We start from the raw sequence: 22409 nt of genomic DNA, 5'->3' as shown, positions 1-22409 counted from the left end.
TTGTCCTCTATGGCTTCCGTAAAAAGGGTTGGCCTGCTTCAAAGCAAACTTTGGCAGCCTGGATCCGTATGGCTATTTCTGAAGCTTATCTTCATGAAGGCCTACCGGTCCCTCCTTCTCTGAAGGCTCATTCCACTAGGTCTGTGGGCAGCTCGACGTGGTGCCTCGGCAGTTCAGATCTGCAAGGCTGCTACGTGGTCTTCTGTCCATACCTTCGTGAGGTACTACAGGTTTGACACCTTCGCCTCTCAGGATGCTTCCTTCGGGCGGCGGATTCTCCTTTCTGCACAGGAGCGTCCCCACCCTTAAAGGATACTGCTTTGGGACATCCCCAAGGTATCCTGTGGATACCCTATGGACCCTGAAGTAGAAAATATGAGATATGGTAAGAACGTACCCTTGTTATCTCTATTTCTACGAAGTCCATAGGGTTCCACAGGACTCCCGCCCTGTCGCACCTGTGCTGCAGATGGGCTTTGCTCTGGTCACCGGTTTTCCGTCTCCCTCTGGTGAGAATGTGATTCTTGTATGTGTCCAGATCTTTGTTCTCTCTCTTCCTTCTCCTCCTCCGGCCTATGGCTTGGTGACTAACTGAGGTGCCTTGGCCCGGGGGCAGGGTATAGGAGGGGGACCTAGTGCATCCTGGGAGGCTGAAAGCTTAACTCTTTGGTGCCCTGCGACTGACGTCACACCTATACTCCAAGGTATCCTGTGGAACCCTATGGACTTCGTAGAAATAGAGATAACAAGGGTAAGTTCTTACCATATCTCATATTTTTGTAGGCTTTTTTATTTAATAAAATACTATTGCGGTAGAAAGAAAGGCTAGCTAATCAGTGGAGCCACTTGTCTTAACGCAAGTTCTCTTCTAACAACATCTGCATGGGCCAATTGCCCTAACAACAATGGCAGAGAAGTGAGAGGTCTCAAACTCCAAGACATGCACAAAGCCCACTCAGCCAGGTGCAGTGACGTGCGGTGAGGTCAATGGCTGAGGAGCCACACATGAAGATGGGTCTGAGTGCTGGAAGCCATCTCACCCCCTACTTGCTGTAACTCTCCTGTCACTACATTAAGCTTCAGTGTCCATTGATTCTCCTACCTGCAACACTGTGTCTTCTCTTGCTTCTGTTGTCTGAGCTTCGATTTCTAAACACTGCAGTGCACTTCCTGGTCACATAACACATCGAAGATGTCCATCAGTGCTCAAGGTACACCCCTATATTCAGAGGCATGCCTCTATTAGCTCTCTTTTTGTGCAGCTTGCTGCCTGTGGTGTGGCCCCGCCCCCAGCTCTGCAAGCAGTGTCTGAGGCTAAACTGTTGCTGCCTCATCTCTCGTCGCCCTGCAGTCCCAGGGAGCTCCACAAAGCTGGTCAGTATTAACTGTAAAAATTATTACAATAAACAAGATGTTTATGATATATAAATATCTTTATATTATTTTAATCATTTTTATATCAAATCTCAGGAGTATCACAGGGAAGGCTCTGCCTCTGCTGCCTACCCAGACTGCACGTCCCTGGCCAGGTAGAGCTGTTCACCCCAGTAGGGTATACCAAGTGTATAATATAAACAGTGCAGCAAGTCTGATCAATCTGATAACACAAATATAGTGGAAAGGGGAAGGGGGCTTGGAATGCACACCCTAATTTTAATCGTAATAAGAGGTGCTACTATGCCGAGACTTGTAGTACAATGCAGGGGACAAAGAACACAGGTGCTCTGAGTACTAAGAACAATGATAGTCAAAATAATCCTGATAAACTCTACAAATAAAATGGAGTATACTGTAAATGAGGTTCTTAGTACAAGTTTGGCTCTTTCCATTATATTTGTGTATATATTGTACACTTGCAGGCTGAGACTCCTACTGCTTGGTATTTGCACCCCACCCATCTGCCGTTAGGTGCTTTTAATCATCTGCACAGGTTCCTACATTGCTGTTTACATATTAGAATGGGCACTATTATAGGTAAGTCCTGGATACATTGACATAATGTTAGTATTAGGGATGTTAGGGATCCATCTTATGGGGTTCACCTTGACGTGGTGAATGGGCAAACAATTTCGGCCAAACTTGTACTAAGAACCTCATTTATACTCCATTTTAATTGTAGAGTTTATTGTGTTCTTTGTCCCCTGCAATCTGACAACACCACAATGTAAATGACATTTCGCACACAACCTGTCCCAGCCTCGGTGTTTATAGACTGTTACTTCAGCGTTCCGTTTTATCACTGAAGACTGACATGAGTGCAGAAAGAAGAAATGTATCCCATGAAAAGTATAGGACCAGCAGGGGCGTATCTACCTATTGGCCAGGATGGCACTCGCCAGGGGCGCCGACCAAAGGGGGGGGGGGGGCGCCACCCGGCAGTGCCACCAGTAGCCAAGGCGTGGACAAGTCCCTCGGCTCCACAAGTTAGGGCAGACCGCAGTGAGAGCGGTCTGCCCTACACAGGTTACAAACAGACAGCAGCCAGCGGCGGCTGTGTGTTTGTAATAGCAGCCAGCTAATGAGAGTCTGCCTGACTCTCATTAGCTGCTGCGTTGTCTGCGGAGGGAGCCGGCTTGAGCTCACTAATGAGCTCCGTCTTCGGGCTCCCTCTGCAGCATGTGATGGGAGAGACGTCATGACGTATGATGTCTCTCCCATGCAGGAGAAGAGCGAGCGGGACTGAGCAGACAGCGGCGGTCGCGTCAGGAGCGAGGATCAGGTAAGTTTTTTTTTTTCTGTGTGTGTAGGGGGGGGCCGCTACTGGGGGCATTTTAGGGGGGTGGCCACTACTGGGGGCACTCTATAGGGGTGGCCACTACTGGGGGCACTCTATAGGGGTGGCCACTACTGGGGGCACTTTATGGGGGGTGCCTGCTACTGGGGGCTCTGTATATGGGTGGCCACTACTGGGGACAATTTAGGGGGGTGGCCACTACTGGAGGCACTCTATAGGGGTGGCCACTACTGGGGGCACTGTATAGGGGTGACCACTACTGTGGGTAATTTAGGGGGATGGCCACTACTGGGGGCACTGTATAGGGGTGACCACTACTGTGGGTAATTTAGGGGGATGGCCACTACTGGTGGCACTGTATAGGGGGGACTACTACTGGGGGCTATTAATGGGGGCAATGCAGCATAGGGGGATTGCTACTGGAGGGTTACTACTGGGGGCACTGCATAGGGGGGGCGCCAGTCCATTACATTGCCAGGGGCACTTGGATCCCTAGATACACCCCTGAGGACCAGATCCGAAGATCCACCAGCTTTAAACTGGTGCATATCTCAAGCAATTTTGCATAGTTGAAGACTAGGAAAAGCATTTAACATCCTTAAAATGTGCCCATCTGATTTCATTCATCTCAGTTCTGTAAAAATAAAGCCCTCAGTACATCCCTAAACTTCTGCTTTTCGCTAATGCTGGCATCTTTCTCCATAGAAAGTGACCAATGTGTCATGGTGTAAATCTGTGCATAAAGGCGGGTATCCACTTATTGATATACAAACGAGAGCACGATTACAACATTGCTGTCGTGCTGTCGTGCTCTCGTTTGTATATCTAGTGATGTGCCTAGACTGAACATTCACTCGTTCAGTCCAGGCTCATCCCTCATCCCCGCACATGCTGAACCTGACGAGATTGTCAGGTTGACCAGCATTTATGGGCGATGTCGGAAGCTACCAGCGGGCACGTGCATCGCTGGTCGCTTCCGCCCAAACCATGCACGATGCATGCGCGATTCGTTATCGTGCAATCGCTTGGATAAATCGCTAAGTGGATACCCCTCTTTAATGAGGCAGGCCCACAGTGGACCTTTTGAACTTGAAATAGGATAAATAGCATAGAGTTGTATATACATATATTTGCGGGGAATCGTGTGCTGCAGTCCAGGCCTCTGGTGTGCTCTCACATCTAGCCTCCTTACGCGCTAAACAGCCCTTCTAGTTGCGCCATGCCGTGGCGTGATTCGGTAGCACCGAGCGTCTTTTCGTGCAACTTTTTACCTTAAAATGCATATTATTTGCACAGCAGCATGCTCATTAAACTATGCAGCATGCCTATATTCTGTGAGCGACTGCGGGTGTATCTGCATGCGAAACACTACCTTAGTGTCAGCGGCTGTAACACTGTAACGTAGCGTTTTGTATGCAGATACACCCGCAGTCGCTCACAGAATAAAGGCATGCTGCATATCATTGTAATCATCAGCAGTGCTTGTGCTAACTATTCGTTTCGCTGTGCGAATAAGACGCATTTGAAGGTAAAAAGTAACACGAAAAGACACTCGGTGCTACCGAGTCATACTGAGCTCCTGCATTGTGTAGCGCAACTTGTAGCGCACAGAGGATAGATGTAAGTGGACACATCTGTAGTTGTACATAGCACTTACTGAACTCTTAGGATGTAGAACATTAAAGCCGCATGTGCCGCTCACAGCTATTTATAGACAGAACCAGGAATTCCATGGGGGATATAGTCAGCATGCGGGATGCTGAACGCCGGCATCTCGAAGGTAAGTATCTGGGGTTAGGGGGGAGGGTTAGGTTTGGGGTGCAGGAAGGGGGAAGTTAGGTTTAGACACTTGGGATGGGGGGGTGGAGTGTTATGTTTAAGGTGCGGGGAGGTTAGGTTTAGACACTTGGGGGGGGGGGGGGAGGTCCAGGCACCGGAGAGGGAGGGGTAGGGGTAAGGGTTAGACTTACCTTGTTCTTTATTTTGTGTCGGGATGCCGCTGTCGGTATTCTGACCAGCGCAATCCTGACCACCAGGATCTCATACACAACCCATTCCATGGTGCCCAGTTGAATTCTTTACTGATTTTTCCATTAAATTTAGTAAGGTTTCACGGTTAATATCCTCTCTCTGTTTTTTTTTCTCACAGTGGGATTAACAAACTGGGTATATAAATAGGGACAGCAGTCCTGAGGTTCTGAGCTTTTGGCGAATGTACCATTTAACCATTGTTTACACAAATTTAAAATACTATTTCAATATTCTCCGTTGATTGTGGTCTTTCTTCCTATGAGATCTACCACTGAACCCCCCACCATTCGTCCTTTATCTGTAACTGCTGTTTTGGCCTCCAAATTCCTTTTAACCTGCACAGAGAAAGGCTGGAAGACACGTTGATTTTTAAAATCTTGTACAGGGTATTTGTGACATCTTTCTGCTTATTATTCAACAAAACAGTTTTTAAAAGTATTATTTTTTTTAATGTTTAGAAAATTGCAAGCTGTAGCCAAAAGCAATGTAGACCGAGAGTCCTGGCGTCCAGCTCAGATCTGAGTGAGGTATTACCTGGAGAGAAACACACTGTAAATGAAATACAAGTGTTATGCTATCAGGGCACTAGCTACACTGACCATGTGAACTCTTCAACTTTGACAGACACTATGGGAAACCTTGATAGTGCAACGATAAGAAGTCAATGTCTTCCAGCTAAAGAATACTTAAAACGTCTCCATTGTCTCACAGAACGGGGGCCACAGGGCTAAGCATTAAATGTTTCTGAAATACCTCAGGCCTCAATACCCAAATATGATATCTTTAGAACAAAATCTCCGTTGTCTCTCTTGTGAGTTGTCCAAGTAAACATGTTTTCTTCTTTCATTTAGGGAACACGATAAAGATCCAGAAACCTTCTTTAAAATCATGATGAGGCTGAAGGAGCGAGAGCTACCGTTCCATCTGTCGGTGCTCGGGGAAACCTTTACTGATGTTCCAGGTATCTTATTTTTTATTATTATTAACATTGTAAACTTTTCACAACGTGGTTTTCCATTGCTGTAACATTTACGTTATTTTGCACGGCTAGCCGTGTAGTGTTCCTGAGCCGATCCTCTCTTCATGTTCTTTCAATAGGTCAAGGAAAGTCTTTGTACTTGAAGCTATTGAGAGCAAATTACAAGGTTGAATTACAGTGTAGGGTTTAATTTTGAAGATACAAGTTAAAGTGCAAGAAAGCCTTATGCCAACAATAATATGTATGAAAGTGCATGTACTACTGAAGAAAATAATAAAGCAGAAATTAGTGAAGTGCTTACACTTTATGATGAGTTAGCTGCTTGTGTTAACAGAAAATCATTGCCTTTAACAATATTTGGCCTGTTAGACATCTGAAGTGTAGTGACACTGTGCTGTAATGGTTGGAGAAAGAGGCATATGATTGGTTGTTACCAATTGCTTTTTGTCCAAGGCTCACAATCATATGCTGCTCTATCTGGCCCACATGATTGTTAACTAGAGTATACAACCCCTTTTTATTCAGCCTCTTCAGTTCTTCAGCTCATGTTCAGTAGCTGATCCCGCTCTACTCTTCTGCCGGGACCATAGCGGTTGCAACCACAGTGGCAGTTGTTTCGCCATTGTCTTTAAGCATACTGCAGTGGGTGTAGTCCATCTTTCTAGACATATTCACTTGCCATGGTCAATCATAACTCCCTAATGGGCAAATAGCATTTGCCCAGGTGGTATAATCTGCCAATGAAACAGACTCCACTGACATCAGACCCCCAGATCTTGGGAAAGGTGGGCATCACATGGATTGCGCTTTAATAGTCTGCTTGTGATAATAATGGGTTCCTTTTTTTTATGGGTACTGGAGACACTGGGCTGCGACTTAAACCACACATGAATTGGTATTGCACACGTACAAAGTTGCAGATGAAGCACAACGGAAATTGGCGTGAGAAAATGCCACGGCCGCTGCATCGGAGCTCTCTTTACACAGATACAGACTCGGTCACCCACAGATGTACAAATGCCGCACACAAAGTCGCACGGGACCTGGCATGCTGAGAGGGACTATATGGTGTGACTGAAGCAACTGTAATGAGGGCACATCTGTATGTTGTCATAAGTGAGTGATCCTCATAAATACTGGAGCCACAACTTTGTTTTGTCAAATTTATACTCTTTCCCTCAGCAATACTTTGCATTGTTCTTCAGGGTCCTCATGACCTACCTTGGGGTATGTAGTTGGAGTGATTCAATGCACCAAACAGCTACAGCTTTGTAGCTCCCAGCATACATAGGGCCTCCTTCCTATATACTCCCCTACCCCCCGCCCCTCCAGCCACAGGCATTCAGTTTTTTTGTTTGGTGTACGGCAAGTATCCAGACGCACCGGTTATAACAGCGGAACCGCTTAGGCAGTACCAGGTTTTATTTTTTTAATTTACCTTAGTTTTTGAGACTGCTGAGTTTAGCGGTACATAGTCACTGGATAGGACGCATGTACCGCGACTCCTTCTACCTCCGCCAATGCCGAAACAGTATCGTTATAAGCCCTGGAGATTTTGGTGGACCACAGCGAGGGTTAGCTAGCGGCATCGCTGGGGTCCGGACTGCGATTGGATGCACGGAGATGGTAAGTTAAGGCGATTCCTCATTGCAGGGAATCGTGTGCTGCAGTCTAGGATTCCGGTGTAGGAGATGCATCGGAGGCTGCTGCGGGTGAAGGACTCGTCAGCGTTTCCTCACTAAGGCGGCCGGGTCCATATCGTCTGTCGCCGGGGAGGGTGGTAGACGCAGTAGAGCGCACTAGTAAACGTCTGCCACTGTGAGGCCAGCGTACCCGTGCCATCAAAATCGCAGTTATTGGGAGATAGGCGCTCCCCCGGTCGCTCCTTCCCCAACCCAGACACAATTTCTGGTGTGGATTCCCGCGTCTGGTTTGCTATTTCTGACCACCTCGTGTGTGCGGCGCTCGCAGTCTGCCTTGGGTGCACTGCTGAAAGCTGTTGGTCTCAGAGGTTTGGTCTGTCTCCCTGTATACCTTTCCCCTGGGTCAGGTATATAGAGCTCTATATTCTACCAATACCCCGGTGGGGCTGGTCAGTTGATTCAAAGTCCATTTGCATTCGCATTTGAGTGTATATATGCATTGTATGTGACTTTAATGCTGGCTGCTGTATTTATACTGCCTTCTGTTTTTCAAACTGTCAAATATATCTAGTGTTCACTCTAGGTCAGGCGGCAGGCAGCTCGCCGGGACCTAGAGAAAGGGCACTTCTGCGTGCGCCCATAAGGGGGGCGTGGCCAAGGAAAAGGGGGCGTGTCTTTATGACACATCCCCTTTTCGTTACTCTTGGGGGCATGCCCTGCACTTACGGACATTACGGACAGCCCCCAAGTGCTTGGTCACTGTAAATGGATGCCGTACGCATGCGGCTGGCATCCATTCACCGGTGGTGACCGCTACACAGCCGTTTTCCCACCCGCGGGACGCTGTGACCCGTGGGAGTGGACAGAACTTGCACTCTGTTTCAGCAGGGCACTGCTCTGGAAGGCAGGGTGCATTCTGCCCTTCAGAAATAGGGCAGGGTGCGGCTCGCCGCTGAAACAGCATAGCGGGAACGCTATATATCTATCACTGTGTTTCTCCTCATCCCTCTGAATAGGTGTGTGGGGTTTTTCATTGGCTTTTCACATTAGTGAAGAGGTTAACATTGAATTTATACCTTATACCTGTTATACATTGCTATGGCTAAAGGTAAATGGGAGAAGGATGAGCCTCCGATGCTGAGGTCATGTAAATCCTGTTTGGCAGGCCTGTCAGAGCAGGATTTTGTGCAAGATGGTTTGTGTAGTGTCTGCTGTAAACAGTCACCTTTTCTATCGGGTACACCTGCATCGGCACAAGAACCACCCTGGGTGGCCTCTTGGTCTTAGGTTTTGTAAAATTTAGTGCACAGGGCTGCAGCGTCACAAGTTCCTGCTACGGTACTGCCTCATGCTATAGGGTATCCACAGCATTTGCATCCTTCTATATATATGTCCCCCATGAATCCCTTTTGGTTTGATTATTTTCCTCACTCTAGTCAGAGTATGCTGCCGTCTATAGCCCCGCAGCAGGTAATGCAGGCAAATAGACCAGTGGCGGTAAAGCAGGGGCATAAGAGTGGTTCTCTTCAGACGTTGCCTCAGGATTCTTACTCGGCCTCCTCATCGCACTCTGATACTCAGAGGTCTGATTCCTACTCAGTGGAAGAGGACCATCAATCCTCTGTGGATGTCCCCTCTCTGGTGAGGGTGGCTAGATCTGTCCTAAGTATAGAGGAAGGTCTGCCGAAGTCTAAGACTCTGGTCTTTAGGCGTCAGAAGGTGGCTAAAGATTATTTCCCTCATTCTGAGCAACTGACGACTTTTATGTCTGAAGCATGGTGTACTCCAAATAAGCATTTCCATGCTACTAGGAATTTAACCTCTCGGTACCCTTTTTCACTTGGTGAATGTAACAAATGGGAAGTTCCGCCAATGGTTGATGCTCATGTTACTAGATTGATCAAGAGCTCTACATTACCCATTCCTTCTGCATCCTCACTAAAGGAGGTTACAGATAGAAAACTTGAAAATTATTTTAAATCAATGTTTTCATTATCTGGAGCTATTACCAGACCAGCTATGGCTGTGACCTGGATAGCCAAAGCTATGGAAGAGTGGATGACATCTCTGGAGGATAGCATGCCTGATGCTACCAGAGAACAGCTGTCTTGTCTCTGTCAGATGCAAGAGGCAGCTGTGTATGTTGGGGAAGCGGTTATTGATGCAGGTATCTTGGCCTCTAAGGTGTCGGCAACTGCAGTTGCAGTCCGGAGATCCCTTTGGCTAAGAACCTGGAATGCGGACACGGGGTCTAAGAATGCCTTTGCCTTTTATTGGGAAAGTACTGTTTGGTCCTGAACTGGATGACATTGTGGCTTCTCTAGCAACATCTAAATCTGCTGTGGATTGCCATTTACGACTTCCCCTAGGTATAGGCAGTCGTCAGTTCAGTCCTTTCACCCACCGGGTAGGGCAAAGGGGCAGTCTTCCTCTAGACAGGGTAATTCCCACAAGAAACCGCAGACCAAAAAATCTTGGTCAACTAGACGTCCAGCTTCTAATTCGGATGGTAAGCCCCCTGTCTGATGGGGCGGACCTCACCCTGGGGGGGTCTCAGGGTTGGAGGCCAATTTCTACAGTTTTCTCATGCTTGGCATCAGACAACTGTGGATGTCTGGGTGCGAGAGTTGGTCTCTCAGGGTTATTCCTTCACGTTCCTGAGGCATTCTCATCAGAGGTTCGTTGGTACAACCCTTCCTTCAGATCCGAACAGAGCCTTGGCCTTCCAGGAGGCTATTGGGGCCCTGGAGGCTATGGAGTTATAATCCCCGTTCCTGTGACGCAACAGCGAAGGGGTTATTATTCAAATTTGTTTTTGATTCAGAAACCAAATGGGTCACATCGCCCTATTCTGAATCTGAGGTTTCTCAACAAGTTCATCCATGTGACCAAGTTCCGTATGGAAACCCTACGCTCAATTATGCTAGCGAAAGGAGCTGGGAGAAATCATGGTCTCCCTGGACATACAGGATGAGTATCTGCATGTTCCCATTACGCGATCCCACCAGGGGTTTCTGAGGATTGCTGTAGGTCAGCAACATTACCAATTTCAGGCTCTACCCTTTGGTCTGTCTACAGCCCCTCGGGTATTTACCAAGATAATGGCTGTCATGACTGCTCATCTCAGACAACAAGAAATCAGGATACTGCCATATTTGGACGACCTCCTGATGTTGGCACGATCTCAGGAGGTGTTACAACCAGGATTGCATAAAAATCAGATTTTTAAAAAAAATAAATAAATAAAATTTTTAAAATCGGATTTATTTGATTTAAATCAGATTTTTTTTTATTTAAATAGGATTTTTTTATTAACATATTGTTAAAGTAAACTGTTTAATTTTAGATGTTTACACCTTGTTTTAGTAATACATGAACAATTTTTGAAGTGAGCAGAGTATAAATACACACTAAACAGTTGCATCAAGAAGTAAAATTAGGCTCTGAATTTCACTCAAATCAGTTGTTTGAGTCTGAGTCAAACATATACATGTCTTTGTCCACGTCCTCACGTTTGTGCTCAAAAGGCTCTGTAGCATGCAAACAGTTTAGCTGCTTTTTAATTTCCTAATCTGTTGCGTGTTTTGGTTTGTACAAAACCGTATGTTGAAAATATCCTTTCAATTCCTGCACTTGATGAAACTGCGGTGAACATCTGCTTTAGAAGATTTACTACAGAAGTGTCTAACGCAAGTTGTGCTGCGTAGAACATCCACCAAGCTAGAGGAGATACTTGGCATAAAGTGTCCACTTCAAACATGTATGGTGCAAATGGTTTCATGGATACACGAAAGTTGATGATGACAAGCATAATTTGACGATTATTGGCATGAGCAAACTCTATAGCAATCTCAATTTCAGCAGGACTAAACATTTTTCCCCTGTACCTAGGATAAAGTAGATTAGCCAGCAAGTGGGCATCTGTGAGTACAATTTTAGCTCTTCAAATCATCTAACAGCTTCTTTCACACTTGTACGACCTCACTGATTGTGCAGTTGCGTCTTTGTGCACGATCCATGGCTACAATTACATAATTTGATTTAAATCACTTGATTTAAATCGTGCAACCCTGGTTACAATGTCCTCTCCAAATGACCATTGCCTGCTTACAAGAGCACGGCTGGATAATCAATTGGAAAAAGTCTTCTCTCTCCAACTCAGCAGATGGTGCACTTGGGGGTGCTGCTGGATTCCTTGGAGCAAAGGATTCTCCTACCAATGGACAAGATTGCGGCACTACAATCTCGTGTGCACAGTCTACTCTGCAAGCAGAAGGTATCAGTTTACTTGTCCACTTTTGACATGGTGACTTATGCCCATTCCCACTCCAGGTCCCTGCAACAATGGATTCTGTCTCATTGGGATGGTCAGTTTCATCTGATAAAGTCTCAGATGATTCGCATCTCGCCAGAGGTTCGGCTCTCCCTCGCATTGTGGCTGCAGACGACTCATTTGGACAAGGGTCACCTGTTATGGGTCCCAGATTGGGTACTCCTCACCACGGATGCAAGTCTGCGAGGATGGGGAGTGGTGACAGGTCGCCAAATATTTTGGAGCTTGATGCAGTGCACAGAGTGCTCATTCTTGCGCAGGACCTCCTTCAGGGCAGGCCTATCCAGATTCAGTCCGACAATGCGACCACAGTGGCCTATATCAATCATAAGGGTGGTACACGAAGTCCGGCAGCAATTGAAGGAAGTATTGAACATTCTGCTGTGGGCAGAATGCCATCTCCCAGCAATCTCTGCAATATTCATCCCAGGAGTCCTCAATTGTCAGGTGAACTTACTAAGTCGTTAGGACATACACACCGGAGAATGGTCTCTTCATCCGGAGGTCTTTCAACTCCTGGTGGACAAGTGGGAACTACCGGACATAGACCTTATGGCATCATGTCACAATCACAAGGTCCCCAGGTATGGGTCCAGAACATGGGACCCCTCAGCCGCCTTCGTGGACGTGCGGGCGGTGAGGTGGGACTTCGGGTTAGCATACCTGTTTCCTCCAATCTTCCTCCTCCCAGGGGTCATCAGAAAGTTCAAACAGGAAGGCGGCAGGATAATACTAATAGCTCCTGCTTGGCCCAGGAGACATTGGTTCACTGATCTGACATGTCTATCCATAGACAGTCCGCTTCCACTGGCTCTGTGACCGGATTTGCTAGTACAGGGTCCCTGTCTGTATCCGGATTTACCTCGGCTGGCTTTGACGGCATGGCTCTTGAGGCTTCCGTCTTAAGGCCAAAGGTCTTTCTATTCTGTGATCCAGATGATGCTGAGGGTGAGGAAGCCTGCTTCAGCCCGCATCTATCACAGGATTTGGCATTAATTTTTTCGTTGGTGTTCCCACAGAAAATATGACCCTGGGGTTTTCAGGGTCCCCGAGTTCTTGCTTTTCTTCAGGCTGGAACGTAAGTTTTCGTCTGTCTATTTTAAGAGTTCAGGTTTCTGCATTGTCAGTTTGGTTCCAGCGCACATGTTACAACATTTTTTCAGGGTATTCTCCTTCTGCAACCTCCGTTTGTCCCTCCGGTGGCACCATGTGATTTATCCTTAGTTCTCAGGGAGCTGCAGGCTCCCCCCTTTAAACCTTTGGAGAAAGTGGACCTGAAATGGTTGACAGCGAAGACCCTCTTACTCCTCGCTATCAACTCAGCCTCGCACAGTTTCTGATTTGGCAGCACTTTCATGTCGCTCTCCATTTTTGATGTTTCATCAGAATAGAGCTGTCCTCCATACAATGGTGGGTTACCTTCCAAAGGTGGTATCCCGTTTTCCTATAAATGAAGAAAATTGTAGTTCCAGCCTTTCAGTCTTCTAGCCTTTCTGTAGGTGAAGCTTCACTGGATGTGGTTTGAGCTCTTCGTATCTACTGTATGTGGATTGTACCAATTCCATCCGAAAATAAATAAATATGCATGCTGGGAGCTTCAAAGCTGTAGCTGTTTAGTGCATTGGTTCACTCCAACTACATTCCCCAAGGTAGTTCTTGTGGACCTCGAAGGTATGTTATCCCATAACTCTTATTATTATTTTATGGTCTGAACCAATGCTCAACCTATCACTTTATTTGGAACTAGTCTCATTACTTGATGATGATGCCTCATTAATAGTAAAATACATTCGCACACTGAATTAGGCAAAAAAAAAAAAAAAAAGACGTACAGAAATTTTTTTTAAATGTGCATACAGATGTGTCCTCATACATCTAGCCACCTTATGCGCTTAACAGCCCTTCTAGTCGTGCCATACTGTGGCGTGACTAGGTAGCATTGAGCGTCTTTTCGAGCTACTTACCTTCAAATGTGTCTTATTCGCACAAGCAGCTTCTGCTGATTAAAATGATATGCTGCATGCCTATGTTCTGTGTGCAAGTGCGGGTGTATCTGCATATCTGCATGGGAAACGCTACTTTACAGTGTCAGTAGCTGTAACACTGTAACGTAGCGTCATATGCAGATACAGCCGCAGTTGCATACAGAACATAGACATGATGTATATAATTTTAATCAGCAGAAGCTGCTTGTTCTAAAGAAAAAGTTGCACGTAAAGACGCTCGGCGCAAACGAGTCACACACAGCTCCCGCGTTATGTGTAGCGCGACTTGTAGCGCACGGAGGATAGATGTATATGGACACATCTGTACATTGAGTTGGCTGTATCTCAAGTTGCAAGATGCACTCAACAATAAAACTGTACTATTGCTACCAGCGTATTTCATGCTGGATATACTTATGGTAAGTGTTTATAGTACGCCTAATCATGGTGTATAAATGTGACAGAATTAATAGTAAATGTTAGTTACATTACCTCATCTGTAAACAATATAATAATATAGTGTTATACAATATACACTAAAGAGTTCACTCCCATTACTAAATTTTAAAATACAATGGAAATCTTGTTTTCTGCAGTAGCCCAAAAGGAAAAGACAAATAATATGAATCAATCGCCAAGTCTTGATATCGAGCAACTCTGGTGAATGAAGTGTTGTCAATACATAAACAGCCAATTAGAATCCTATACTGTTACTAGTGCCATCATCATTGTCTCTGTGCGTCCATATCTAATCTTGTTGCAGTTCCATGAACAGGCCATTATTGTACTCATCTTATGCATAAATATCCCCATTCCACTGCTAGAGGTGTAAGGGTACACAAGTTTATGAAACACAACAATCTGCATACGGATGTTTTCTTGGTGTTTTGCACGATTGCATAATTCAGAAGTGTCCTGGATCCTGTGAGATTTACATGGTGCATCCAAAATATCACAGGTTATGCTGCAAACTAATGGGCAGTGTGATGTCCCTCCTGCCTTCTGCATGTTAACTGCGTCACTCACCAGGACTTTCTGTTAATCGATAAAGGTGACCAACTGTAGTTTGGGTAGAAAGGGTATCTTCCCTTTCCAGCAAGTACTCCTTAATTGGCAGTACCAGGTGCCCCAGTGGTCTGTTTTACTCTTTGACTTTCTGTAGACAGAAAACATGGGATATATATAGGGGACGCAGAAGGTACTATTATGGAAGGGTGCAAAGACTGTACACCAATCTTCCTGTTTTCTTATTGTACAACAAGTCGTGGCTGTTATTATTGTACTGTCTCCTGTAGTAATGGGATTTATTATTTTCATAATTGCTTTCCATCATTCTTCGTCCACATAATACCAGTTATACACAGTACTACCCACTCTTTTACATCACGTATGTTGACAGAGACATAGATTTTAGTTCAGCACAATCCCTACGTATTCTAGTAGGAATTCTGTTTTTGCACTTACACTGCCATGGGCAAACCCATCAAATTGAGCAGAAAGTGTGGCAGCCTAAAGCCTTTTGCTCTAAAGCCTCATACCTGAGCTCATTGTCCCCTGTAGTGTTCATTCTAGCACCCTGCAGATCCTCTTTCCTGCCTGGAGTGTCCCTCTCTGTTCTAGTGCTTCTAGCACACTCAGCTGATGCAACAAACTGCTGAGATACACACAAGTGTGCTAGAAGCACCAGAGCAGAGCGACACTCCAGGCAGGAAAAAGGAACTGAACGGGTTGTGACAGGTGCAGGGTGCTAGAAAGAACACTAAGGCCCTCATTCAGAGCCGTACACTCTGAGCAGAGCGCACGCTCTGAATGAGGGCCGGCCTCCATAACTATGGAGCGTCCTCCTGGACGCTCGTATAGCTGTGGGTCACCACCCACAGCCTATACGAGCGTGCAGTTTGATGGCCGCGATGGTCTTGACCATCGCGACCATCGAAACTGCGAGCCGGAGCCTGCGGTTGAGGTTTTCAACCGCAAGGCCCGGAGTGATTTTGGCTCTATCAGAGCCAAAATCACTCCCACTGACATCACTAGTGATGTCAGTGGGCCGGCTTCTGACGGGAGGCGTTCCCTTAGGAACACCCCCGTCAGGGAGGCACGCCCCCGGCACGCCCACCAAAGGGGGCGTGCTGTCAATCAACATCGACAGCACACCCCCTTTGATCAGACACAACGAGCGAAGGAAAGTCCTTCGCTCGTCGCGTCTGGCGCATGCGCACGACGGAGCTCCCTCCATCGTGCGCATGCTCAGTGCTGAACATCGACCCACTTGCGAGTGGACAGCCGCTCGCGAGTGGGTCTGAATCAGGGCCTAAGTCCTGTACACAGCTACAAGAGAACAATCACACAGGTCGCTTCAACCTCAGCAAATCTAAATGAGTTAGATACATTGCAGTTTCCAAGGCACCCGAAGAATAAAATATATGTAATGGGTGGCATCCACTACAAGATCTGAAAACGACTGCACGATTACGACATTGTAATCGTGCAGTCGTTTGTCAGTCGTGTGATGTGCCTGCACTGAACGAGCAGACGTTCAGTGCAGGGTCATCCATCATCTGGAAACATGCTGAGCCTGACGATATCGTCAGGTTGACCAGCATGTTTGCACGATGATAGATGTCTAAAAGACCAAATTTTCGAACGATGTTCGAACGATTTTATCGTTATCGTTCAATCGTTCAACTTTATCGTCTAGTGGATACCCCCCTTAAGAAAGAAAATATTTATTTTGTTTCTTTTATATACAGGTGTGGACACTCTTTTTTTTTTTAATCTAGGAACCTGTTATTCCAAAAACAAGACAGATAGTAAATTAATTATTTGTTGGTGCCTGGTGGTGCTGTCACACAGACATGACCTGTGCCTTCATCTTAAATCACTCTCAGGGTCAGTGCTACACAATTTAATGGAGATGAGAGGACCTATGACTCTTTAAAAATGTCATTTCTGTACATAAAAATACATATAGTTGGTTGCATACGTTACCTTAACCTGCCTTGAGTGTATCCCAGCACCATTGCGTGCCTTGGCGATCCGTAACTTGTACGGTGGTTTTTAAAATTCTTGTTCTCGCAGTATATACATATTTTTTTTATACTCTCTAACAATAATAACAATCACTTCACTTCTAAAATATAACACACAATGTAAATGGATATGAAAAATGTATGAGTTTATATACAGGATATTTACTCTCCAAATATTTAAAGAAAATTAGCTGCTTTGTTTGCTCATTGCTGTGGGCAAAGATGCTTATTGGATTTGTATTGGGACTTTAATAATATTGCTCCGAACTACAATTGCATCTCTCTAGGAAATTTCCATCTTGTACAGGTCTAGAATTTGGCCTCGTATACACCAAATTGTTGCCTATACATAACAATGGAATACTGTAGCTTTTATTTTTACTAACGTGAGAACAATTAACCAGAACAAGTAGCATACAGTCACCCTTTATTTTGTGTCAGAGACCCTGTTTAATTTTTGCACTGGAGGTAATTTAAAATGCATGCTTGATACACACCACAAAATACCTTGCTTCTGTGCATGTGTGCCTAGATGGCCGCCCAGTGCACAGCATTCCCAGCTCTCAGCAGATGCATCTGCAAACTGTGGTGTGCGGGAAGATGGAAAAACTTGAAGAGGAGCAGTGTGCAAAAGTGTAACTGTCACACTATCGCTCAGCCTCTAACCCAGTTAGGACCATCCCTGTCATTAAGTAAAATCGTTACATTTTTCTGTTAAAAAGTACTTGATTTAGCTTTGTTTTTGGCCTTTGCTGATGAGTTTCAGGGGACATTGGACCAAAAATGAGAAAAAGTACATGTGCTGATAATTAAACAAGTAAACTGTGGAGTATATCTACACCATGCTGAGTATAAAACATTATTAAGACAATTAACACTAATAGTAATAACAACACATAGTCTGGAACCTGAAAAAAGATAAATTGATGCCTAGGCAATATATATGTATCACAAACATACAGTCAGGTGCATAAATATTGGGACATTGACGGAATTTTCATATTTTGGCCTCTATTCACCACCACAATGGCTTTGAAATGAAACAAACAAGATGTGCTTTAACTGCAGACTTTGAAATTTAATTTGAGGGTAATTACATCCAAATCAGGTGAACGGTGTAGGAATTACAAAGATTTCTATATGTGCCTCCCACTTTTTAAGGGGCCAAAAGTAATGGGACAAACTAAACAATCCTAAATCTAATTTTCACTTTTTAATACTTTGTTGCAAATCCTTTGCAGGCAATTACAGCCTGAAGTCTGGAACGCATAGACATCACCAGACGCTGGGTTTCATACCTGGTGATGCTCTGCCAGGCCTCTACTGCAAATGTCTTCAGTTCCTGCTTGTTCTTGGGGCATTTTCCCTTCAGTTTTGTCTTCATCAAGTGAAATGCATGCTCAATCGGATTCAGGTCAGGGGATTGACTTGGCCATTGCATAACATTCCACATTTTAACCTTAAAAAACTCTTTGGTTGCTTTTGCAGTATGCTTTGGGTCATTGTCCATCTGCACTGTGAAGCGCTGTCCAATGAGTTCTGAAGCATTTGACTGAATATGAGCATATAATATTGCCCGAAACACTTCAGAATTCATTCTGCTGCTTTTGTCAGTAGTCACATCATCAATAAATACAAGGGAACCAGTTCCATTGGCAGCCATGCATGCCCATGCCATGACACTACCACCACCATACTTCACTGATGAGGTGGTATGTTTTGGATCATGAGCAGTTCCTTTCCTTCTCCATACTCTTCTCTTCCCCTCACTCTGGTACAAGTTGATCTTTGTCTCATCTGTCCATAGGATGTTGTTACAGAACTGGAATGGCTTTTTTAGATGTTGTTTGGCAAACTCTAATCTGGTCTTCCTGTTTTTGTGGCTCACCAATGGTTTACATCTTGTGGTGAACCCTCTATATTTACTCTTGTGAAGTCTTCTCTTGATTGTTGACTTTGACACATATACACCTACCTCCTGGAGAGTGTTCTTGATTTGGCCAACTGTTGAGAAGGGGTTTTTCTTCACCAGGGTAATAATTCTTCTGTCATCCACCACAGTTGTTTTCCGTGGTCTTCCGGGTCTTTTGGTGTTGATGAGCTCTCCGGTGCGTTCTTTCTTTTTAAGAATGTTCCAAACAGTTGATTTGGCCACACCTAATGTTTTTGCTATCTCTCTGATGGGCTTGTTTTGATTTTTCAGCCTAATGATGGCTTGCTTCACTGATAGTGACAGCTCTTCGGATCTCATATTGAGAGTCGACAGCAACTGATTCCAAATGCAAATGTCACACCTAGAATCAACTCCACACCTTTTACCTGCTTAATTGATAATGAAATAATGAGGGAATAGCCCACACCTGTCCATGAAATAGCTTTTGAGTTGATAGTCCCATTACTTTTGGCCCCTTAAAAAGTGGGAGGCACATATAGAAACCGTTGTAATTCCTACACTGTTCACCTGATTTGGATGTAAAGTCCCAATATTTATGCACCTTGGGGCTAACAATCAGCTCAGGTTTAGTAGTCGGTAACAGTTAATGTTGCATATGTGTGGCTAGCTTAACCATCCACAACAGTAAAAATAGCTTAGACTTTCACCTGTAAGCTTAAAACTAAAGCTGGCCCCACATGGTCAGTTCTGGCCAATCATTCTGACCAATTGGCTGCACCTCTGTCATCTTTTACAATAGACTTAAACATTTGTGGCCAAATCTGAAAAGTAGGTTGCTTGATTCATTTAGACTGATTGGAGAGTGCACTGTTACCTAATTCAGATAGTGTAGTCTTGATGCACTTACTCTTCGTTCTGACCAACATCAGATAAATCCTGGTCAGGTATCGATCGGGGTCATACAACCAATTAGGTGTAAAACAGGCTACTTGGCTGTCAAATACGTTGCTCATATGAGCGACTTAACTTTTCAATTAGGGGAATTCTATAGTAAACCGTAAGTAATGGAATAAATTTTTTTAATTCTAGATTGGTCCTTAACTTTTCATTAAATGGTACTGTAAGGAGACACTGTAATATTTTGTTGTTTGGTGTAAAATGTTCTCTTCGTTTATATTAAATGTTTCACAAAATAATTTTGCTCATGACTAATTGCATTTATCCATGTCAGTTGCACACACATAAATGCTAATTATGTTTTTTTTTATTCAAAATGCAACTATATTTTCAGGCAGGGTTAAAGCCTTCTGTCGGCTTTTGGTAAAGACATTCAGATGAAACAGTTGCCAACGCTTCAGACAACCTTTTTAAATATAATTGAAAACAGAAAGGTGGATTAAATGGGAAAATCTTTTTATTCTCTAATCATATGGATCAATTCCAGATAACATTTGGGACCTTTTGCAGATTGCAATGAGAGGGTGGAGCAGGTGAAATGCCAGAAGATGACATCAGTTTTGGCGACATTCATGCATAAGTCAGCGTGATCTATCTCCCTTTTGGGTGCTTTTTAAAAAGGGTTAGAATGACAGCATGTGTTTGCCCAGAAATGTTGTTATTCTACCTGTACGTGCTCATAGCTTTTATTAGGATTGTTTATAGGCTTTGTATTGCTGCTTACTTTGCCAGTGTAGTTTCAGAAACAGGATTCTCTTGCATGTCCTTTGCAACCAGAGCACCTAGATATGGACAGTTTGATAAAGCTCACAGCCGTAACTAGACTTTTTGGTGCCCTGTGCCAGAAAGAGCATTGTGCCCCCTCATTTTTCAAAGGGACTTGATACACCCAAAAAAGGGGAATTGCCTCATGGGGAAGGGCCAGGGAAGAGATAGGGGACGCCTGGAGATTCTGGGGCTGAAATAAGAGGAAGCTACAAGTGAGAATGATAATAAACAGAAATTTGACAGGCCCAAACAGCGCCCCCTAACCTGTGGTGCCCTGTGCGTTGGCACCGGCCGCACTACCCTAGCTACGGCCCTGATAAAGCTAATGCATTGTCAAATTGCAGAGATCTGGTGGTTTGGTCCGATCTAAAGATGGCCACACATACACACTTCGTTATTGATGGAGATTTGAAGCAGTTGGCCCAGTGTCACTGCGTTTGTGTCTCCAGCATGTTTTGTGAAGAAATTGTCCCTACATTGCTCCATGTGTAATCAATCAAACAACTGGCAGTTATAAGGTCATCCACCCCAAAAGTCAACAACACTATTATTGTGGCTGCATGAACTCAAAGACCATGAACTTTTTCTGGTACAGTAGGTCTGCAAAGATTCATTTTCTCAGTGTATTTCAGGGATCCAGTATTATTATTGTTATTATTATTCTTCCTTTGGCACCACAAGGGTTCCGCAGCGCTTTACAAAGTACATGAGCACACAAGAAAACAGTTATTAACAGTACAAACAATGCAGGACAAGGACATGGTTGATAAATGTTGCTGCATTAGCGATCATTACACTTAAATAAGCAGAAGAGCTTCAGCAACCAAGTGTTAGGTTCCGTTGTGAGGAGTTAAGAGTAATGATATTATAAGTGAGGGAAGAGTGTCCTGGTTGTGAGAGCTTACATTCTAAAGGGGAGGGGCAGACAGGAGTGACAAAGATTTGGTAGACAGTGAGGAAGGAGCATGGAGGATTGGGTAAGGCTTTGTATGGGAAGCCTGTTTAAGAAAGATTACAGCTATACAAGTTCCGCCTTGTAGTCCTCTGCGTATGTAAGTACTGGCAAATTTGAGTCACTCATATGCAATAACTTCAAGGGCTGGCTGAGGACTCTTGGTATTACTAGCCAGTATTGCTGGAGAGTTAAGTATTATTTTCTAGGTAAATCTAGCAATTAATGGCGATAGAAAATCTTTCTTATAGCTTGCTGTTAATAAATAGGCCTATGAAAACTTTTTTAGTATCCACTGCTGCTACTCGCAGCCAGTTAGATGCTAAATTATCTCTGCTGAATGCGATTGTTTAATGAATAGGACCATTTGACTGAAATAAATGACAACTTTATTAATCATATTTTTATGTATTTTTTTCAATTTTTTTGTAACTTAAAAAAAAAATAAAAAAAAAAAGTGAAGGAAGTCCAAAGTCCAGGCTTTCAGTGTACTGCATATATGGGAACGGCAAAGATGTGTTAGACATGAGCATAGGGATCCACACTGGCCGGTGAAGCGGTAAGTTCAGCATTGCCGTTGCAAGCCTGTATCATTGCACTGAACCTATGCTAACGCTGCATGTTAATAAATAGATTGTTTTGGTGATTTTAAAAGAATCGATCCCATTTGTCTTTAAAGTTTCCCATACTAAGGTTCTCTTAGTATTTAAACTTACCAGAAAATTACATTCTTTTCACACATCAAAATGTGTCTTTGTTTTTACTTTATTACGGTATTTTATTACTGCAGAGTTCGCCTTGAGTTTATTCTGGTTAAGAAGCAGTTGCCAGGGTGTAATTTCCTTAACAAAGGGATGCATAGAAATGAGAGTACCAATGGGTTGTGGTAAGAAAAGTTTTATTTTATAAAGTAAAATAATAAAGATTGTAAACTTGTGAGCAGGGCCCTCCTACCTCTTTGTCTGGCTGTTATTTCCCAGTCTTGTTTTTTTACTGTTCTATTACAGTTTTGTTCTCAATTGTAAAGAGCAACAGAATTTGCTGGCTTTATATTAGTAAAGGTGCTGTAACCATGACAACCCATCAGACGCTTTCTAATAGTGT

The 22409-nt window shown here is 44.3% G+C and overlaps 1 protein-coding gene across 13 annotated transcripts in view; it reads left to right on the top strand.

Annotated features, from left to right (window-relative positions):
• QTMAN (queuosine-tRNA mannosyltransferase) overlaps positions 1–22409 on the top strand; it is a 326625-nt gene that overhangs the window by 251333 nt on the left and 52883 nt on the right. For all 13 annotated transcript variants that reach the window (XM_088474929.1, XM_088474928.1, XM_088474924.1 and 10 more), the window contains one exon: positions 5617–5726. In XM_088474929.1, coding sequence (XP_088331055.1) covers positions 5617–5726 — 110 coding nt within the window. The remainder of the gene's footprint in view (positions 1–5616; positions 5727–22409) is intronic.

This window comes from Taudactylus pleione, unplaced genomic scaffold (assembly GCF_031769625.1).
Source record: "Taudactylus pleione unplaced genomic scaffold, aTauple2 ptg000156l, whole genome shotgun sequence".
NCBI classification, from domain to species: Eukaryota; Metazoa; Chordata; class Amphibia; order Anura; family Myobatrachidae; genus Taudactylus; species Taudactylus pleione.
The sequence above is the reverse complement of the archived record's forward strand: the minus strand, read 5'-3'. Positions and strand labels throughout refer to the sequence as shown.